Source organism: Rhinopithecus roxellana, chromosome 4, assembly GCF_007565055.1.
Source record: "Rhinopithecus roxellana isolate Shanxi Qingling chromosome 4, ASM756505v1, whole genome shotgun sequence".
NCBI classification, from domain to species: Eukaryota; Metazoa; Chordata; class Mammalia; order Primates; family Cercopithecidae; genus Rhinopithecus; species Rhinopithecus roxellana.
Genome location: NC_044552.1, coordinates 175232305 through 175249396, shown reverse-complemented (window position 1 = coordinate 175249396; position 17092 = coordinate 175232305). Strand labels below are relative to the sequence as shown.

The 17092-nt window shown below is 37.3% G+C and overlaps 1 protein-coding gene across 2 annotated transcripts in view; it reads right to left on the bottom strand.

Annotated features, from left to right (window-relative positions):
* The window catches only part of RGS17 (regulator of G protein signaling 17), a 119727-nt gene that overhangs the window by 37934 nt on the left and 64701 nt on the right, over positions 1 to 17092 (bottom strand). The window contains exons 1-2 of one of the 2 annotated variants that reach the window (XM_030929073.1): positions 5215 to 5286; positions 364 to 499 (exon numbers count right to left, since the gene is read on the bottom strand). The exons of the other annotated variant lie outside the window; for it this stretch is intronic. Coding sequence (XP_030784933.1) covers positions 364 to 431 — 68 coding nt within the window. The 5' untranslated portion in view covers positions 432 to 499; positions 5215 to 5286. Of the gene's footprint in view, positions 1 to 363; positions 500 to 5214; positions 5287 to 17092 lie in introns of those variants that run through there. 2 annotated transcript variants of the gene reach the window in all.

The following is a 17092-nucleotide window of genomic DNA, read 5'->3' as shown; positions in this document are numbered from 1 at the left end:
CAAATCTTCCAGGGGCTTACTATCTTATTCAGAGTGAAGTTCTTACAGTCTGCTTTTTTGTTACTCCCCTGAATGCATCTCCTTTTCTCTGCCTCTTGTTCTCTGTTTCGATCACAATGGCCTCTTTGCTGCTCCTCAGCCATGCTTGGTACAAATTACGCGTCAAGACCTTTGTACTTGTTCCACACTTAGGGTTTCACTCCTTCAAGTATTTACTGAAATGTTACATTCTCCTTGAAACCTTCATGACCGTCTTATTTAAAAATGAACTCCCTCACCCCATCCCCAGTATGGCCTGTTACCTTTTCCCGTTTAACTTATCTCCATATAACGTATCACCAATAGTCATACTACAAGTTTTACCTGTTTGTTTGTCTAACCAAGTAGGCAATACATTTGATGAAGGTAGATACGTTTGTTGTTTCATTCATTGTTGTAGAAATGCTTGGCACATACTAGGTACACAAATATTTGTAGAATGGTGAATTTTACAGCATTCCTATTAATGATAAGAAGAAAACAATAAAGTCTATATACCCAACATTCAAAATTATTAATTTTGCAGCCAATGCATCAAAATTAGAAAAAAATAAATATTGGAAAAGGAAACACAAATTTTACTATTTACAAATGATATGGTTATTTGCATAAAAATTCCAAGAGATTCAGCAGATAAGTATCAGAGGGAGCTCAAGAGGAATGTCAGTTTAAGCTTTAAAATATCATATACTTCTAATATGCTAGCAATAACGAATTTGAATATATAAGAGAAATAAAGGCATAGTTCAAATCAATAGCAAAACCAAAACAGTAACTGGTAATATTTATAACAAAAGTTGTATAAGAAACTTTATAGGAATACTACAAAACTTTATCAAAAAACATAAAATAAGACCTGAATACAGAGTTAGGTTATTTTCTCAAGTGGGAAGACCAAAATCTTAACTATCTTAAATTATTTTATGAATTCAATGTGATTGCAGTAAAAATCCTAATTGAATCATTCATGGAACTTAAGAAATGAATTCTAAAACTTATATGGAAGATTGAAGGGCAAAGTACAACCAAGACATGTCTGAAAATAAAAATAAGTGGGAGTATTTGTTCTATTAATAATATAGAATCATAATAATTAGGCAATAGCATGGGAACAGATACGTAGATCAAAATAATAAAACTCTCAGAGAGCTGAGGTTTCTCAGGCATTTATGCAATCCTGGTTTAAATTAGAGTATGCATCTTTATCATTTAGGAATGACAGACTACTCAAAAATGGTTTTGAGATATTTGCACTTATATATAAAAAATTACACCTCCAAGTGATAATACATGCAAAAATAAACTCAAAAAATGAATTAAAAAGTTACAAATTCTAAAACTGTCATAAAAATGTAGACTATAGCTTCAGAGCAGAAAAGGATTTCTTACTACAAGATCAAGCTCAAAAGGAAAAGGTTTTTTTATATAGTTTAGTTTATTAAAAACTTTTGAGCAAATAAGGAAACCATAAATAAAAGGAAAATAGAGAATCATACTGGAAGATACAAAGGAATATTATCCATAATAATAAGTAACAGATTGCAATTTAACAACATAAAAACCTAATAGAAAAATTGGCAAACAAATTTGGAGGCAGTTCATAAAAGAGGAAAATATAAATACTGCAAATTAAATGAATAGATGCTCAGAACTATTAAACAGAGAAATGTGGATAAAAAAGTATTCCACATCCAAATTTTCCACAGTTAAAAAGTCACACAATATCAATTTTGGAAGAGTATTTGGGTAAATTAAAAACTCCTCACATTAATGGTAGGAATATACATTGAGAAATCACTTTGAAGAACAATATTGACTACATGTAGTTCACGATACACATCACCTATGACAAATTCCATTTTTATATTTATACACTGGAGAAACTCAAACCTGTATATGAAGACACTAATTACAGTATATTTAATACCTTAAATTGGAAACAATCTGTTATGGACTGAATGTTTATGTCCCCCTCAAATTCATATGCTGAAATGTAATCCCAAATGTAATGATATTTGGCAGTAGGGCCTTTCAGAGGTAATTAGGTCACAAGAGCAGAGCCCTTACGAATGGGATTAGTACTCTTATAGGAAGAGGCCAGAGAGCTGGTTCTTCTTCTCTCCATGTGAGGACATGGAAAGAAGATAGTCATCTGCAACCAGCAAGCAGGCCCTCATCAGACACCAAATAGGCCATCAACTTGATCTTGAACTTTCCAGCCTCCAGAACTGTGAGAAATAAATATCTCTTATTGATAAGCCACCTATATATGGTATTTTGTTATAGCAGCCCAAACTAAGATAGAAATTGGTACTAAGAAGTGGGGTGCTGCTATAACAAATACCTAAAAATGTGAAAGCAGCTTCGGAACTAACCAAGAGTTGTGAAGTACATCTAGAAGAAGCCAAGATTGTCATGAAGGGACTTTTAAAGGTGATTTGGTTAGGGCTCAGAAAGGAAAGAGAAGAGCTGTAGAGAAAGCTTTCATCCTCTTAAAGAAAATACATATGTAATCATGGACAGAGTGTTAGTAGAAACATGGATAGTGAAGGCCATTTTGATGAATTCTCAGACTGCAGTAAAAGCATGTTATTATCCTCATTAACACTGTAAATTTCACTGTCCTTTTCTCCATCTTGTGCAATGGAGAACAGGCAATTCTCGTTATTAAGCAGCAAACAACTTGGCTGAATTTTGTTCGTATTATTAGTGTTTTGTGGAAGTTGGGACTCATGAGCAATGAAGTCGGATATTTAGCTGAGGATATTTCTAAGCAAAGTATTGAAGGCGTGGCTTTGTTCCTCCTGACTGTTTAGTAAAATGGAGAAGAGAGAAATGATATGAAGAGGGACTTATCAAACAACAAGAAACTAGAATTTATGAGCTTGGAAAATTCTCAGCCAATCCATATTGCACAAAATGAGAAAGCATGTTTAAAAGAGAACACTAAGAGTATTACCAAACCACCATTTGATAAGGAGATTAGTATGGTGTGAAGCATGGACTGAATTAGCTACCTCAGCAGGAAAACTGCCAGTTTGAACTGAATGGGAAGGATATGGGAAGGAATGAAGAAATGTTGTCAGACTTTTTGGATTTTACAGGGAAGACCATAAAACTTTTCAGCTGCAAACATGATCTATTCTTCAAGACAAGGGAAGAATGACCACAAAAAAGTGATTCAGAGATCATCAGGGCTTCATCCCATGTTGCAAAGGGTGGAGGAAGAATTGCCTCATTTTCAACAAGTTAGATTACCTCCAGTCAAAGGCGTGGGGGTAGGACTGGGAGGAGCTGTGGAGGTTTGGTGCCTGCCCAGCAGAACCCTGGGATTGAGACCCAAATTTGGCAGAGGTGCACAGCAATATCTCAAGTCTACTGGGTCTGGAAAATGGGACCTCTGCCGCAGTGGGCCTGGTGCACGGCATCAAGCACAAGAGGATTATTCTCCAGCCCTGAGATATGGAGTTTGACTTCCTAGGTTTTGGACTTACTTAAAAGCTGTCACTCTTTTCTTGTTTCCTATTCCTTTGCTTCTGAAATGGGAATATCTATTCTACATCTGTCCCACTACTGTAGTTCGGAGGTACACAACTTATTAGGTTGGTGCAAAAGTAATTGTGTTTTTTGCCATTAAAAGTGGCAAAAATCACAATTACTTTGGCACCAAGTTAATATTTGGTTTTACATGTTCATAGCTGGAGAGGAGTTCTGTCTCTGAATGAATGACATCTTGAGAATCACTCATATCTGATTTATATGATAGTTAGATAAGACTTTGGACTTCAGACTTGAGAACCAATGCTAGAACAAGTTAAGACTTTTGAGGCTACTGGGATGGAAATAATGTATTCTTCATGTGAAGACATGAACTGTGGAGAGCCAGGAGCAGAATGTTAAATGCTGAATGTGTGTGTCCTCCTCAAACGCGTATGTTGAAATCCAATCTCCACGGTGATATTAGGAGGCAGAGCCTATGGACACGGTCATGAGACAGTGACAGTGGAGGCCTCATGAATGAGATTAGTACCCTTAAAAAAGGGACCCCCTGATAACTCTCCTGCTGTCTTTCCACCCTGTGAGGATAAAATGAGATGTCAGTAGTCTGCAACCTAAAAGTGGGCTCGCACCAGAACCCAACCATACTGGCACCTTGATCTCAGACTTTCAATGTTCAGAGAAATGCCGTGAGAAATAAATTTCTGTTGTTAAGTTATCCAGTTTATGGCATTTTGTTATCGCAGCCTGAGCTAAGACACAACCAATATTCTCATTTTTCCAGGAATGAATTTTAAAATGGTGATATAGTTATATGTTAATATACAAAACAGCTCTTAAAATGAGTAACTTAGATCTACATGAATCAACCTGAGGCAATCATAAAACAATGTTGAATAACAAATGCTGCAAAATATTAAATACAGTATCAATATAATTTTCATAAGCATACAAAACAACAATACCTATCTTTTCTGGACAATATATATAACATATGTAGTTACAGAGCATGGACTGGATCCATTACTGGGTGTTTGGGAGGATGACGATCAGGGTGTGATTAGAAAAGAAAGAATTTCAACTTGAATCATTTCTTTAAAAAAGATCTGAAGAAAAAGCAAAATATTTATAGTTACATGTTGGTATTGAGGCAGAGCACAGTGGCTCATATCTGTAATTCCAGACCTTTGGGAGGATCACTTGGGCCAAGAGTTTGAGACCAGCCTGGTAACACAGTGAGACTCCATCTTTACAGAAAATAAAAAATGTAGCCAGGCATGGTGGCATACATATGTAGTCCCAGTTACTTGCTCCTTGGGAAGCTGAGGTAGGAGGATTGCTTGAACCCAGGTGTTCGAAGCTGCCATGACCTAGGATCGCACCACGTACTCTAGCCTGGGTGACAAAGCAAAAGCCTGTCTCAAAAAAAAAAAAAGAAAAAGAAAAAAAAAAGAAAAAAGAAATAGGGTTTTGGGTATGGGAGTATTTATTTTATTATCTTTTATACTTATCTCTATTTTCTTTTCTTTTTCACACACATACACACACATTATATATATATATATATAGCTTTATACCAGGCAGGAATTTCTTGTCTATCTCCTGAAAAATTGCAGAAAGACTCAAAAACTTTCTTGAGAATTGAATAACTTCATTTTCTCACTGTTAAATACTCACTTTTGAAACAATCGGAAGTACATGCCATCTTGGATATCCATTTATTCATGAAATCTCTGAGGCTGTTGTGGTTTGCAATCACTGTAGAGGGGTTCAAATATTATTTGTTAGATTTGCAAGAGCAAGGCCGGGCATAGTGGCTCACCCCTGAAATCCCCGTACTTTGGAAGGCTGAGGTGAGCAGATCACTTGAGGTCAGGAATTCAAGACCAGCCTGACCACACATGGTGAAACCCCGTCTCTACTAAAAATACAAAAAGTTGGCAGGCATGGTGGCAGGAGCCTGTAATCCCAGCTCCTTGGGAGGCTGAGGCAGGGGAATCACTTGAACCCAGAAGGTGGAGGTCACAGTGAGCTGAGATCGCAGCACTGCACTCCAGCCTGGGCAACGGTGCAAAACTTCGTCTCAAAAAAAAAAAAAAAGAACTAAGTAAGTAAATAAATAGAACGATTTGCAAGACTTTCACTCTCTTCTATGTCTTTCGGCTGGCTTAAAAAGAAACATCACAGGCAAACGCTTTATTTGTGCTCTTCTGAAGTGATTGTGTATGCTGTCCCATAATGCTCTTCCTTCGGGAAACAAATTCCTACTCACTGATTTCCTTTGTGTAGTTCCCATACCATTTGGAACAAATCACTCCTGTTTTTCTGACTGATTTCTCTAAGTCCCTGAATACCAGCAGTTCAGCATCTTATCTGTATTTCCAGTCTAAACTTCTGGACCGCCCAGCAAGCAATGAGGTATATTTTGCTACCTAGCTGAGGCGTCTGAATAATTAGACACACAGAGCAGGCGGAAGACGCACTATCTCAGAGAGCTGCTTAGTGACAGTGCGTAGGAAGCTCCTTCCCAAATCCCTGTCCGTGGTAAAGTAAGCATGGAAAATCGCTGCATGCCCTCAGGTGATCACATCCTGGAACCCCTATTTGCTTCTACTTCCCGTGCACCACTGCAAACTGGGGTGCTCAGGGAATTGGTGTGGGTTTATCAGTAAATACAGAAGGGAAAAAATCTGTCTGTTATTTTTTTTTTCCTTCAGGTCACCAATTTTAATTTTTTAAGCCAACCACATTTTCTTAATGTTAGAAGTTAAAAAAATGAAAAGTTATGTAAAATGAAGCATAACTATGGACTGACACTCTCAAATATTTTTTAATATGTCGAGGTCAATTTTTTTTTCCTCCTCCCTACCTCCCTATGGAGGAAGAGTGTCAAAAACTCATTTGATTTCACATGGTGGAGGAGAACAAGGCAGGAGAAGCTGGTCTCTCCTTTGCAAAGAAGGATGCACCTGTGCACAAAACTGGGACTTCAGATTTTTTTTGAGCTGAGCAAGGATGGAAAGTGTTTTACAGCTGGCATCCTATCAGACACCTGTAAAAACACTTCATCTAGTCCTTATGGTGAGGTGCTGGGAAAGCTGGTATGGAATAAATACTAATGGACTCAGCATAATGGTTTTCCTTTCAAAGCTTAGGCAAATTTATTAGTAAGGAACTCACATAAATCAGGTGTACTAATCACATAAGGTTTTTCATTGTCGTGCATTAGTTATATCTTCCAAGAAATGAGGGGAAATTCTGCTCTAACTTCTCGCTGTCCACAGTTTTACTCTGTTACTTCTTTCCCTTCCCCAGGGTCAGGTGCAATGATCAAAACCATCTCACAAGGTTGAACAATGAGCCAAATAAAACAAAATACCATGTAAAAAGGATAAATTTAAGGATACAAACTTAGGTCTAAAAACACTGTTAAGGCTAGGATGGGAGAAACATGGTTTAACAGGAGCATATGAAAAATTCGGGACAGTAAATTCAGCACTAACCAACAGTGTGATGTTAAAATAGTCAATGGGAATTTAGAATGCATTAACAGAAATGTTTTCTAAAACAAGATGTAATAGATATTCTCTGGGCTGGTTAAACAGATATGTTCAATTCTGCTCACTACAATTTAAGAAATAAATTGAAATATGTTCAGAAGACTAAAAGGAGGAGAGTTAACAAGAACTCATGAATGTCTTACAAGAACACTACTTTTAGAACAAAGTTGTTTCCTCTAAAGAAGAGAAAGATAATCAGAATCATAATTTTCTAATTACTGAGGTGATGCCATGTAGGAGAGAATAAGAGGATATGCATTCACTTGTAAGATCCCAAATGTTAGAACATGGATTGACAAATAGAAGCAACAGAAAGACTCTTGATTCCATATATGGAAAGTCTCACTGATACTCAGATAAGATCTTAATTCACCTGTAAGATGAGCCTCAAGCCAAGCATTCTTGAGTATTTCAGTTACTGGTGAACAAGCCCTTGAAAGAGGTTGATTTAAAGGGGCCTCAAGTTTACACAGATGATTAGATAGAAAATCTCTCTTGGTTCTGCGGTTACTATTCCCGAAATAAGCTGCCTAACCTAACTGCTCTCTTCAAAATACAGCTGGGACTGAGATGATGAATCTCTATTTCTATCAATCTGTACATTCTTATAGATTATACTGTCAATCCTTGAGCATTGACTAATATTATTCTTCACCCTTTTGTTTAGATATTGTTTTCCAACAGGATTGAAAAACTCTTACGAGGAAGGGCTGTGTGTGTGTGTGTGTGTGTGTGTGTGTGTGTGTGTGTGTGTGTTTTCCTGGAATCTCAGTGTTCTCTATTGTAGATGCAAAATAAATATTAATTATTGAAGATGATGAATATGACAGATTTCTCTGATTACTAAAAACATCTATTTTCCCAAGGCAGAGATTTGCAAGTTTCACATATAAATCTTATAGCCCTAAAGCACAGTGTCAAGCCTGAATGGTGCTCCTTACCCTTTCCCAAAGTATCCCTCACAGAGGAAGGGAAAAATTGAAGTCTGAATGACCTACTGCAATGTAAACACTTATATGTTATCTTATTTTAAAATCCATGTAACATCTGGGATTTTGATATATATTATACATAAATATAAAAATAAAAGTTTCATATTATTAACTTTGGAAGAAAAAAAATGCTCCTCCATCTTTCTTAATGGTCAAGATGCCATTGAAGTAAGATCAATTTTGGAAAATTAGAATTTTCCAATTCTGAATTGGAAAAGAAATGAGTCTACACATCAGAATTAGTTCTCATCTCACTCTTGAAGTCACCAAATTTTTAGGATTTAAACTTACAAATATAAACAGGGCTGTCTCCTGTATCACCACTCCCAAGCTGTATTACAACATGATGAGTAAACAAGCTCTAGAGTCAGGCTGCCTCTGTACAAATCTTGCCTCTGTTATCAACTGGATGACCTTTGGTTAGTTACTGAAGCCAGCGGTCCCCAACTTTTTTGGCACCAGGGACTGGTTTCATGGAAGACAATTTTTCCATGGATGGGGGTGGGGGATGGTTTTGGGATGATTCAAGCACCTTACATTTATAGTGCACTTTATTTCTATTATTATTACATTATAATATGTAATGAAATAATTATGCAACTCACCATAATGTAGAGTCTGTGGGAGCTTTGAGGTTGTTTTACTGCAACTAGACATTCCCATCTGGGGGCGTTGGGACACAATGACAGATCATCAGGCATTAGATTCTCATAACGAATATGCAATCTAGATCTCTCGCATGTGCAGTTCACAATAGGATTCGTGCTCCTATGGGAATCCAAAGCCACTGCTGATTTGTGGGGAGGCAGAGCTCAGGTAGTAATGCTTGCTGGCCTGCTGCTCACTTCCTGCTATGTATCCCAGGTCCTAACAGGCCACAGACCAATACCTGTCCATGGCCCAGGGGTTGGGGACCCTGACTTTACCTATTCTTATCCTTGTTTCCTCATTGACAGATAATAATTGATAATAATAGAAAACATAAGTACATCCATTCTGCTACAAGAGCTGAATGAATCTGACACGTAAACACTTGGAACAAATCTTTGCAATTATAGTAAGTGCTCAGTATGTGGTAGCTCTTTCAAGGTAACACTGAGGAGAGTTGTTCATAATGTTGCCAAAAGTTAGTGTGGTTCAATGTTTTAGTGCTACAGATGTTGAAGGTTTTCGTCATTATCTTCCTGCTGAGAGATAATTTCACTTATATGGTGGGATGTAAAGTTTTTGTATTCATTGTCTGGGATCTTCCTATCTCAGAGTTCTACACAAAGGCTTAGTCAGTGAGGAAGAAGGACTAATGGTTTGGTTTATTATTTCACCATTGACACTGTGCTTTTTATCACATGTAAATGAACTGAGCCTCAAGTGACTCATAGTACCCACAATCAACTCATTATCCAACAATCAAACTTCATTATAATTGCTGCTGTCTTGTCATGGTTGTTGAAAGCATCCAGTTTTACCATGCTGTTGTTGATTCAGTGTCGGTCCCACGAACTTATCTGCTAAATAAGCCAAATTTGTGAAGCCCACTTTAGCACTGGGGTGGACAAGGAAGCCATTCACCAAGTACAGATAGTTATTCTTAGTTGTGACAAATTTTCCCTGTGAGGAAAAGCAACTCACTTCTCAATTTAAAATTTCTGATAGGTACCCTGCTTCAGCTAAGCCAGCATATATCTATGCAACTGAGCAATCTTTCAATGCCACCTCTTAACTCATGACCCATTTATCTGAAAAGAGTTGTCCTGGAGTAATACTACTACTCCTAGAATGGTATACTGGTTAGTGCATATTTTTTTAAATCGTCATTTTTATGATTATATTAAAATGATCAGAAATTCAAGAAATAAATTCTTTGTGCATTCAGAGCGAATAATTGCTAAGAATATGGTTCTGGTCCATACTTTGGGTGCTCAGAATCTGGCTCCATCAATGCATATATCCATGTAATTTCTTTTCCTACTTGATATATAATCTTCGCTGAAATGTCACTTGATGGAGTTCTCTCTTCATGTTCATGATATTTACATATACGTAGTTATATACTATAAAATAGTTGCTCTGGTGCTTTCCCCTATTAAAGTACTGAATCAGATTAGCACCAGCTGCCTCCTTGTTTTGGCTCATGTGTATCTATTGGTTGCATTTAAAAGCATCACTCGACAGAGCTCTTTGACATGGGCACTTGTGTAGCTGCAGTTTTTGTCCCCAGAAGGTTAAGCCATTTCTACGCTACAGGCCATCACATTTTTCACTCTTATTATTCTGCACTTCTATCAACTTTCTATTTGCTTCTTTTGGCTATGCCCTTTAGGGGGTATTGGCTCTGGAGTAAGAGAGATCTGGAATTGAATCACAAAGTTCTGCCTTGTACTGGCTGTGTGGCATTGAATTAGTTACTTAACCTCTGCCTTTGTTTGCAAAATAGGAAAATGATACTTGCTTCATTCAGTAATTGTAAAGAATCAAAGAAACCCTATTTATTACTAGTTTTTACTACCAACTGTAACAAGGAGCCAAGTGAAAAGCACTCGATAATTTGTAATCCCAATTATAACAATTGTTTCTAATGTTACTATTACTCCTGGACCAATTTCTGTTTTCATATTTACAACAAACAGCTGGTGATATTTCTTCAGAATTTCATAATGGGTTTTTAAATAGCAATTCAAGGGTGATAGATTTATTTGTTAATTACCAAATAACAACGTTAACATAAGTCAAAATTTGGGTCTTTGCTATTCAAAATGTAGTTAGTTCCTGGACCAGCAGGCGGCATTCCAGCATTCCACCAGGAGGTTGTTAGGAATGAGGATCTCAAGCCCCACCTGAGGCTTCCTGTGTCTGAATCTGCATGTTAACAGTATCAACCAATACAGAGTTACAGGTCAGGTGAGTAATATAGGCACTGAGACCTGAGAAGCACTGGCTCAGGCCACACTGAGTTGTGACCCTGAAGGTCTGATCTACTAGGCATTGTGATTGGTGTGTAGGGGAAGTCTGATTCCCAGAGTCAGAAGGACACGGGGTGTCCTAGCGAAGCCCCAAGTGAGAGAAAAGATTAAAGGTTTGTTGAACTTCTATTCTGTGTTTCACCCTCTCCTTCTGCTCTTTGGGCAGAAATAGGCCCTCTCAGTGTTCACACATAGTACTGTGCACCTGCCACTTTGAGTTGTATTTGTGTACAAGCTGGCTTCTCTCACTGGACTCGGACATCCTAAACAGTCTCACCCTTTTTGGTGTCACCAGCACCTGGCAGAGGCACTTCCCCCAGAAAATCTTTGCAGACCCTCCTGGCCTTTGGGAAGGTACCCAGCACTGCTCTATCTTCTTTGGCCTGTAATTCCCTACTGACTTAGAGTTTTGCCATTTGTAGGTTTTTCCTACAAGGCTCTGAGCTCTTTGATGGCAGAGGCTGGGTCATTCATCTTAGTACTCTTGGTACACAAGAAAAAATAATTATGAGTTTCAATTAAGCTCCAACCAAGCACTGATATTTTGTGAGCTGGAGCCATTGTTCTATTTTGCTCAGAGAGGAAAAAAATAATTTAATCAGGAGAAATGTCTCTAATAAGGTTTATCGCACATTTTTTTCCCCTTAAAATGTCAGTGCCTACCAATGTTTGTGTATTTTGGAATTTCAAATGCATAATAAATCTATCACCCTTGCAGTGATATTTAAAAACCCATTATGAAATTCCGAACCCAGTATTTCATCTAGAACAACCATTTAAAAATTATTTTGATGCTAGTATTTTGAGAATGCTGTGTGATAAGAAGCATCATTAATAACCTTGAAAACCAGTGAGTTCAGTAAATGTATGTTAAATGAGTGAAAAAAGCAGAATGAGAAGGCATCTTTCTAGTGTAGGTTAGCACTTAGGTTCTCTAACAGATGCCAGATGTGTACAGTTAAAATGAAGTGGAAAGTCATTCAATTTCTTAGAAATTTTAGAAAGACTGGAAGACAAATACGGACAAAGTAATGCTTTTAAAAATCCAATTTTTACCTGACTTATTCAGGTTTTGTTTTATTTTAGAACAGCAGCATTAGCTTGGGATGAATGTCTTAATGGGGCCAAAAATGCATTACAGTTAGAGCAGCTTTTGTCAGAAATACTGCATGGTGACAACAAGAACTCTTAGAATGGCCCTATTACTTTTACTGTGCCATTCTAAAATAAAAACTCTGTGTTTAATATAGAGTCATAATGTGTTTACTTAGGAAAATACTGACAGCACTTTCACATATGTGACATGTTCATTTTGAGATTCATAAAACTCTTTTTCAGACAGCAGACATGCTCAGTATTTCAATACACATAAAGAAGATAAGGTTAAAATAAGGAAAGAAGAAAAACCACTTAAAATGTGAAAAAATACACAAAAAACCCCACAACATTTGAAAAAGGGTATTCCAGAGACTGTTTCCCCTAATAGTTATTATTCATATAATGATTTAAGATACTTATACAAACAGGGATAACAGCTGTGGAAATTCAATACAAGACAATGTTTAAATACCTTAAATGGGAATGAAGAGATTAATACTATGTGGAACTATCCCCAGAAGGAGTTAAAACACATGAAATGTATCCCATTTATGTTTGTGTTTAATGTTAACATACCTATATATTATTTTTTTTAACAACTAAAACAATGTACGTTACTTGTGATTCTCTTTTGTACTTCGTAATACCTGTATATTGAAGAACAGCTTTACTTGGCCGTCTCTCCAGATATTAAGCATACGAGAGCGAACATTATCTATACTTTCCAAAACTATATTCATATATTCTGTCTTAAACTAGTTGGTATCTATATGAAAGATACAATCAAATAATCAGTCAGCCTTTTCAAAAAATCTGTGTTCTACTCAAGGTAAAAATTTGTTGGAGAGTGAATAAAGATGGCACTGAGAAGGTGCAGCAAGATGTGCCTCCCGCCCACCCCACCCTTCACAAGGACACCAATTAACAACTATCTACACAAGAAGAGCACATCATAAGAACTAAAAATCAGGTGCACACTCACAATACCTGGTTTTAATATCATGTCACTGAAAGAGGTACTGAAGAGGTAAAGAGAAACAGTCTTGAACCGCCATGCAACCTGCCACCTCTCCTCCCTACCCCGCAGCAGTGGCCAGGTAGGAAGAGCATCTCTAGGCACTAAGGGAGGGACAGCACAGCTATTGTAAGGCTTTGAGCTCAGTGCTGTACTGTTAGAGCAGAAGGGAAAACTGGACCAAATTCAGCTGATGCCCTCCCACAGAGGGAGTGTTTATATTAGCCCTAGCTGGAGGGGAATCACTACTCCCAGAGGTTGGAACTTGAGTTCCCTCAAACCTTGCCACTGTGGGCTAAAGTACCCTGAGGGCCCTAATGAAGTTGAAAGGCAGTCTAGGCTACAAAGACTACAACTTTTACAGGAGTCCTAGTGCTGAACTGGGTGCAGAGATAGTAGATTTGGGGGCACGACCTATCAAGACACCAGCCAGGGCGGCTACCAGCTACCGGAATGCTGTCATCCCCCCTCTTCTAACCACAGGCTGCACAGCTTGTGGTTCCAAAATAGATCCCTTCCTTCTACTTGAGGAGAGGAGAGGGAAAAGTGGGGAAGACTTTGTCTTGCATCTTGGATACCAGCTCAGCCAAACAGGATACAGCACTAATAGGAGTCATGAGATGCTCTTTTAAGGCTCTAGCTTCTGGATGACATTGCTAGACACACTCTGGGCCAGAAGGGAACATGCTGCCTTGAAGGGAAGCACCCAGTCCTGGCAGGATTAATCACCTGCTAACTAAAGAGCTCAGGATCATTAAGGCAGTACCTTGTGGTACTGCAAGAACCGCAGGTCTGCAAGAACCACAGCATTACTGGGCTTGGGGTGCCCCCTAAAGCAGACACGGCTAATATCACAACACCCAAGTCCTATCTGCAAAGTTATCCTGAGAAGGATGGGTACAAACAAGTGCAGACAGTGACTACTACAATGAATACTTAACTGTTTAATGCCCAGACACAGACAAACATCTACAACTATCAAGACATTGCTGATAGTTGTAGGAAAAAAGGACCTCACCAAATGAACTAAATAAGCCACCAAGGACCAATCCTGAAGAAACAGAGATATATCACCTTTCGGACAGAGAATTCAAAATAGCTGTTTTGAGGAAACCCAAATAAATTCAAGAGAACACAGAGAAGGAATTCAGAATTCTATCAGATAAATTTAACAAAGAGAATGAAATAATTAAAAAGAATCAAGCAGATGTTCTGGAGCTGAAAAATGCAACTGGCATAATGAAGAAAGCATCTGAGTCTCAAAAGCAGAACTGATGAAGCAGAAGAAAGAATTAGTGAACCTGAAGACAGGCTGTTTGAAAATACGCAGTCAGAGGAAACAAAAGAAAAAAGAATAAAAAACAATGAAGCATGCCTACAGGATCTAGCAAATAGATTCAACAGGGCAAATCCAAGAGTTGTTGGCTTTAGAGAGAAGACAGAGAAACAGAAGGGTAGAAAGTTTATTCAAAGGGATAACAGAGAACTTCCCAAACCTACAGAAAAATATTAATATCCAATTATAAGAAGGTTATAGAAGGTTACAGAACACCAAGCAGATTTAACCCAAAGAAGATTATCACAAGGTATCTAATAAATACATTCCCAAAGGTCAAGGATGAAGAAAGGATCCTAAAAGCAGCAAGAGAAAAGAAACAACATACAATGGACTTCCAATATATCTGGTAGCAGACTTTTCAGTGGAAATGTTACAGGCCAGGAGAAAGTGGCATAACATATTTAAAGTGCTGAAAGAAAAAAAAAACTTTTACACTAGAATAACAAATCTGACAAAAATATCCTTCAAACATGAAGGAGAAATAAAGACTTTCCCAAACAAACAAAAGCTGAAGGATTTCATCAACACTAGACCTATCTTACAAGAAATGCTAACGGAGTGCTTCAATCAGAAAGAAAAGGAAGTTAATAAGTAATAAGTAATCACCTGAAGGTATAAAACTCACTGAAAGTATACAGAAAAACACAGAGTACTATATTATTGTAACTGTGGTATGTAAATTACCTTATTCTAAGCAGAAAGACTAAACTATGAACCAGTCAAAAATAATAACTACAACAACTTTTCAAGACATAGACAATACAATAAGATATAAATAGAAACAAAAAGTTAAAAAGTGGGGGATGGGCAAGGCACGGTGGCTCATGCCTATAATCCCAGCACTTTGGGAGGCTGAGGTGGGCAGATCATGAGGTCAGGAGATCAAGACCATCCTGGTTAACATGGTGAAACCCCATCTCTACTAAAAATAACAAAAAATTAGCCGGGCGTGGTGGCGGATGCCTGTAGTTCCAGTTACTCAGGAAGCTGAGGCAGGAGAATGGCGTGAACCTGGGAGGCGGAGCTTGCAGTGAACTGAGATCACACCACTGCACTCTAGCCTGGGCAATGGAGCAAGACTCCGTCTCAAAAAAAAAAGTAGGGGGATGAAGTCAAGGCCTAGAGTTTTTATTAGTTTTCATTTTCCTTCTTTATTTGTTTACGCAAAAAGTGTTGTTATCAGCTTATAATTAAGGATAATATTATAGTATTTGCAAGTTTCATGGTAACCTCAAACCACAATACATATAATGCATGCACAAAAAATACAAAACAAGAAACTAAATCATGTCACCAGAGAATATCACCTTCACTAAAAGAAGACAAGTAGGAAAGAAAGAAGAGAAGACCACAAAACAACCAGAAAACAAGAAAATGGCAGGAGTAAATCCTTACTTATCAATAATAACATCAAATGTAAAGGGACTAAACTCTCCAAACAAAACATAGAGTGCCTGAATGGATAAAAACATAAGACCCCTTGATCTGTTACCTATAAGAAACACACTTCTATAAAGACACACATGGACTGAAAATAAAGGGATGGAATAAAGTATTCCATGCCAACAGAAATAAAAAAAGAGCAGGAGTAGCTATACTTACATCAGTCAAAATGAATCTCAATACAAAAACTATAAGATGAGACAAAGAAGGTCACTATATAATGATAAAGAGGGTAATTCAACAAGAGGATATAACAATTTTAAATATATGTGCATCCAACATAAAAACACCCAGATATATACAGCAAATATGATTAGAGCTAAAGAAAGAGGCCCCAGTACAGTAATGGCTAGAGACTTCAACACTGCACTTTCAGCATTGGGTAAGTCTTCCAGACAGAAAGTCAATAAACATCAGACTTAATCTGCACTATAGACCAAACAGACCTAACAGATATTTACAGAACATTTCATACACACTCTTTTCTTCAGCACATGGATCATTCTCAAGGACAGATCATATGTTAGGTCATAAAACAAGTCTCAAAACATTAAAAAACTGAAATAATATCAAGCATCTTTTCTGATCACAATGAAAACTAGAAATCAATAACAAGACGAATTTTGGGAAATATGAAAATATACGGAAATCAAACAACATGCTCCTGCATTCAGGAGACCAGTGGGTCAATGAAGAAATTAAGAAGGAAACTGACAAATTTCTTGAAACAAATGGTAATGATAACACAACACACCAAAACCTATAGGATACAGCAAAAGCAGTACTAAAAGGAAAGTTTATAGATATAAGTGCCTATATCAACAAAGAAGTAAAACTTCAAATGAATAACCGAATGTTGCATCTTAAAGAATTAGAAAAGCAAGACAATACCAAACCTCAAATTAGTAGAAGAAAAGAAATAATAAAGATCAGAGCAGAAATAAATGAATTTGAAATGAGGAAAACAATAAAAAAGATCACTGAAACAAAAAGTTGGTTTCTTGAAAAGTTAAAACAAAATTGGAAAACCTTTAGCTAGACTAAGAAAAAAAGAGAGAAGATCCAAATAAACAAAGTCAAAAATGAAAAAGGAGACATTACAGCTGATACTGCCAACATTCAAAGGATCATTAGAGGCTACTATGAGT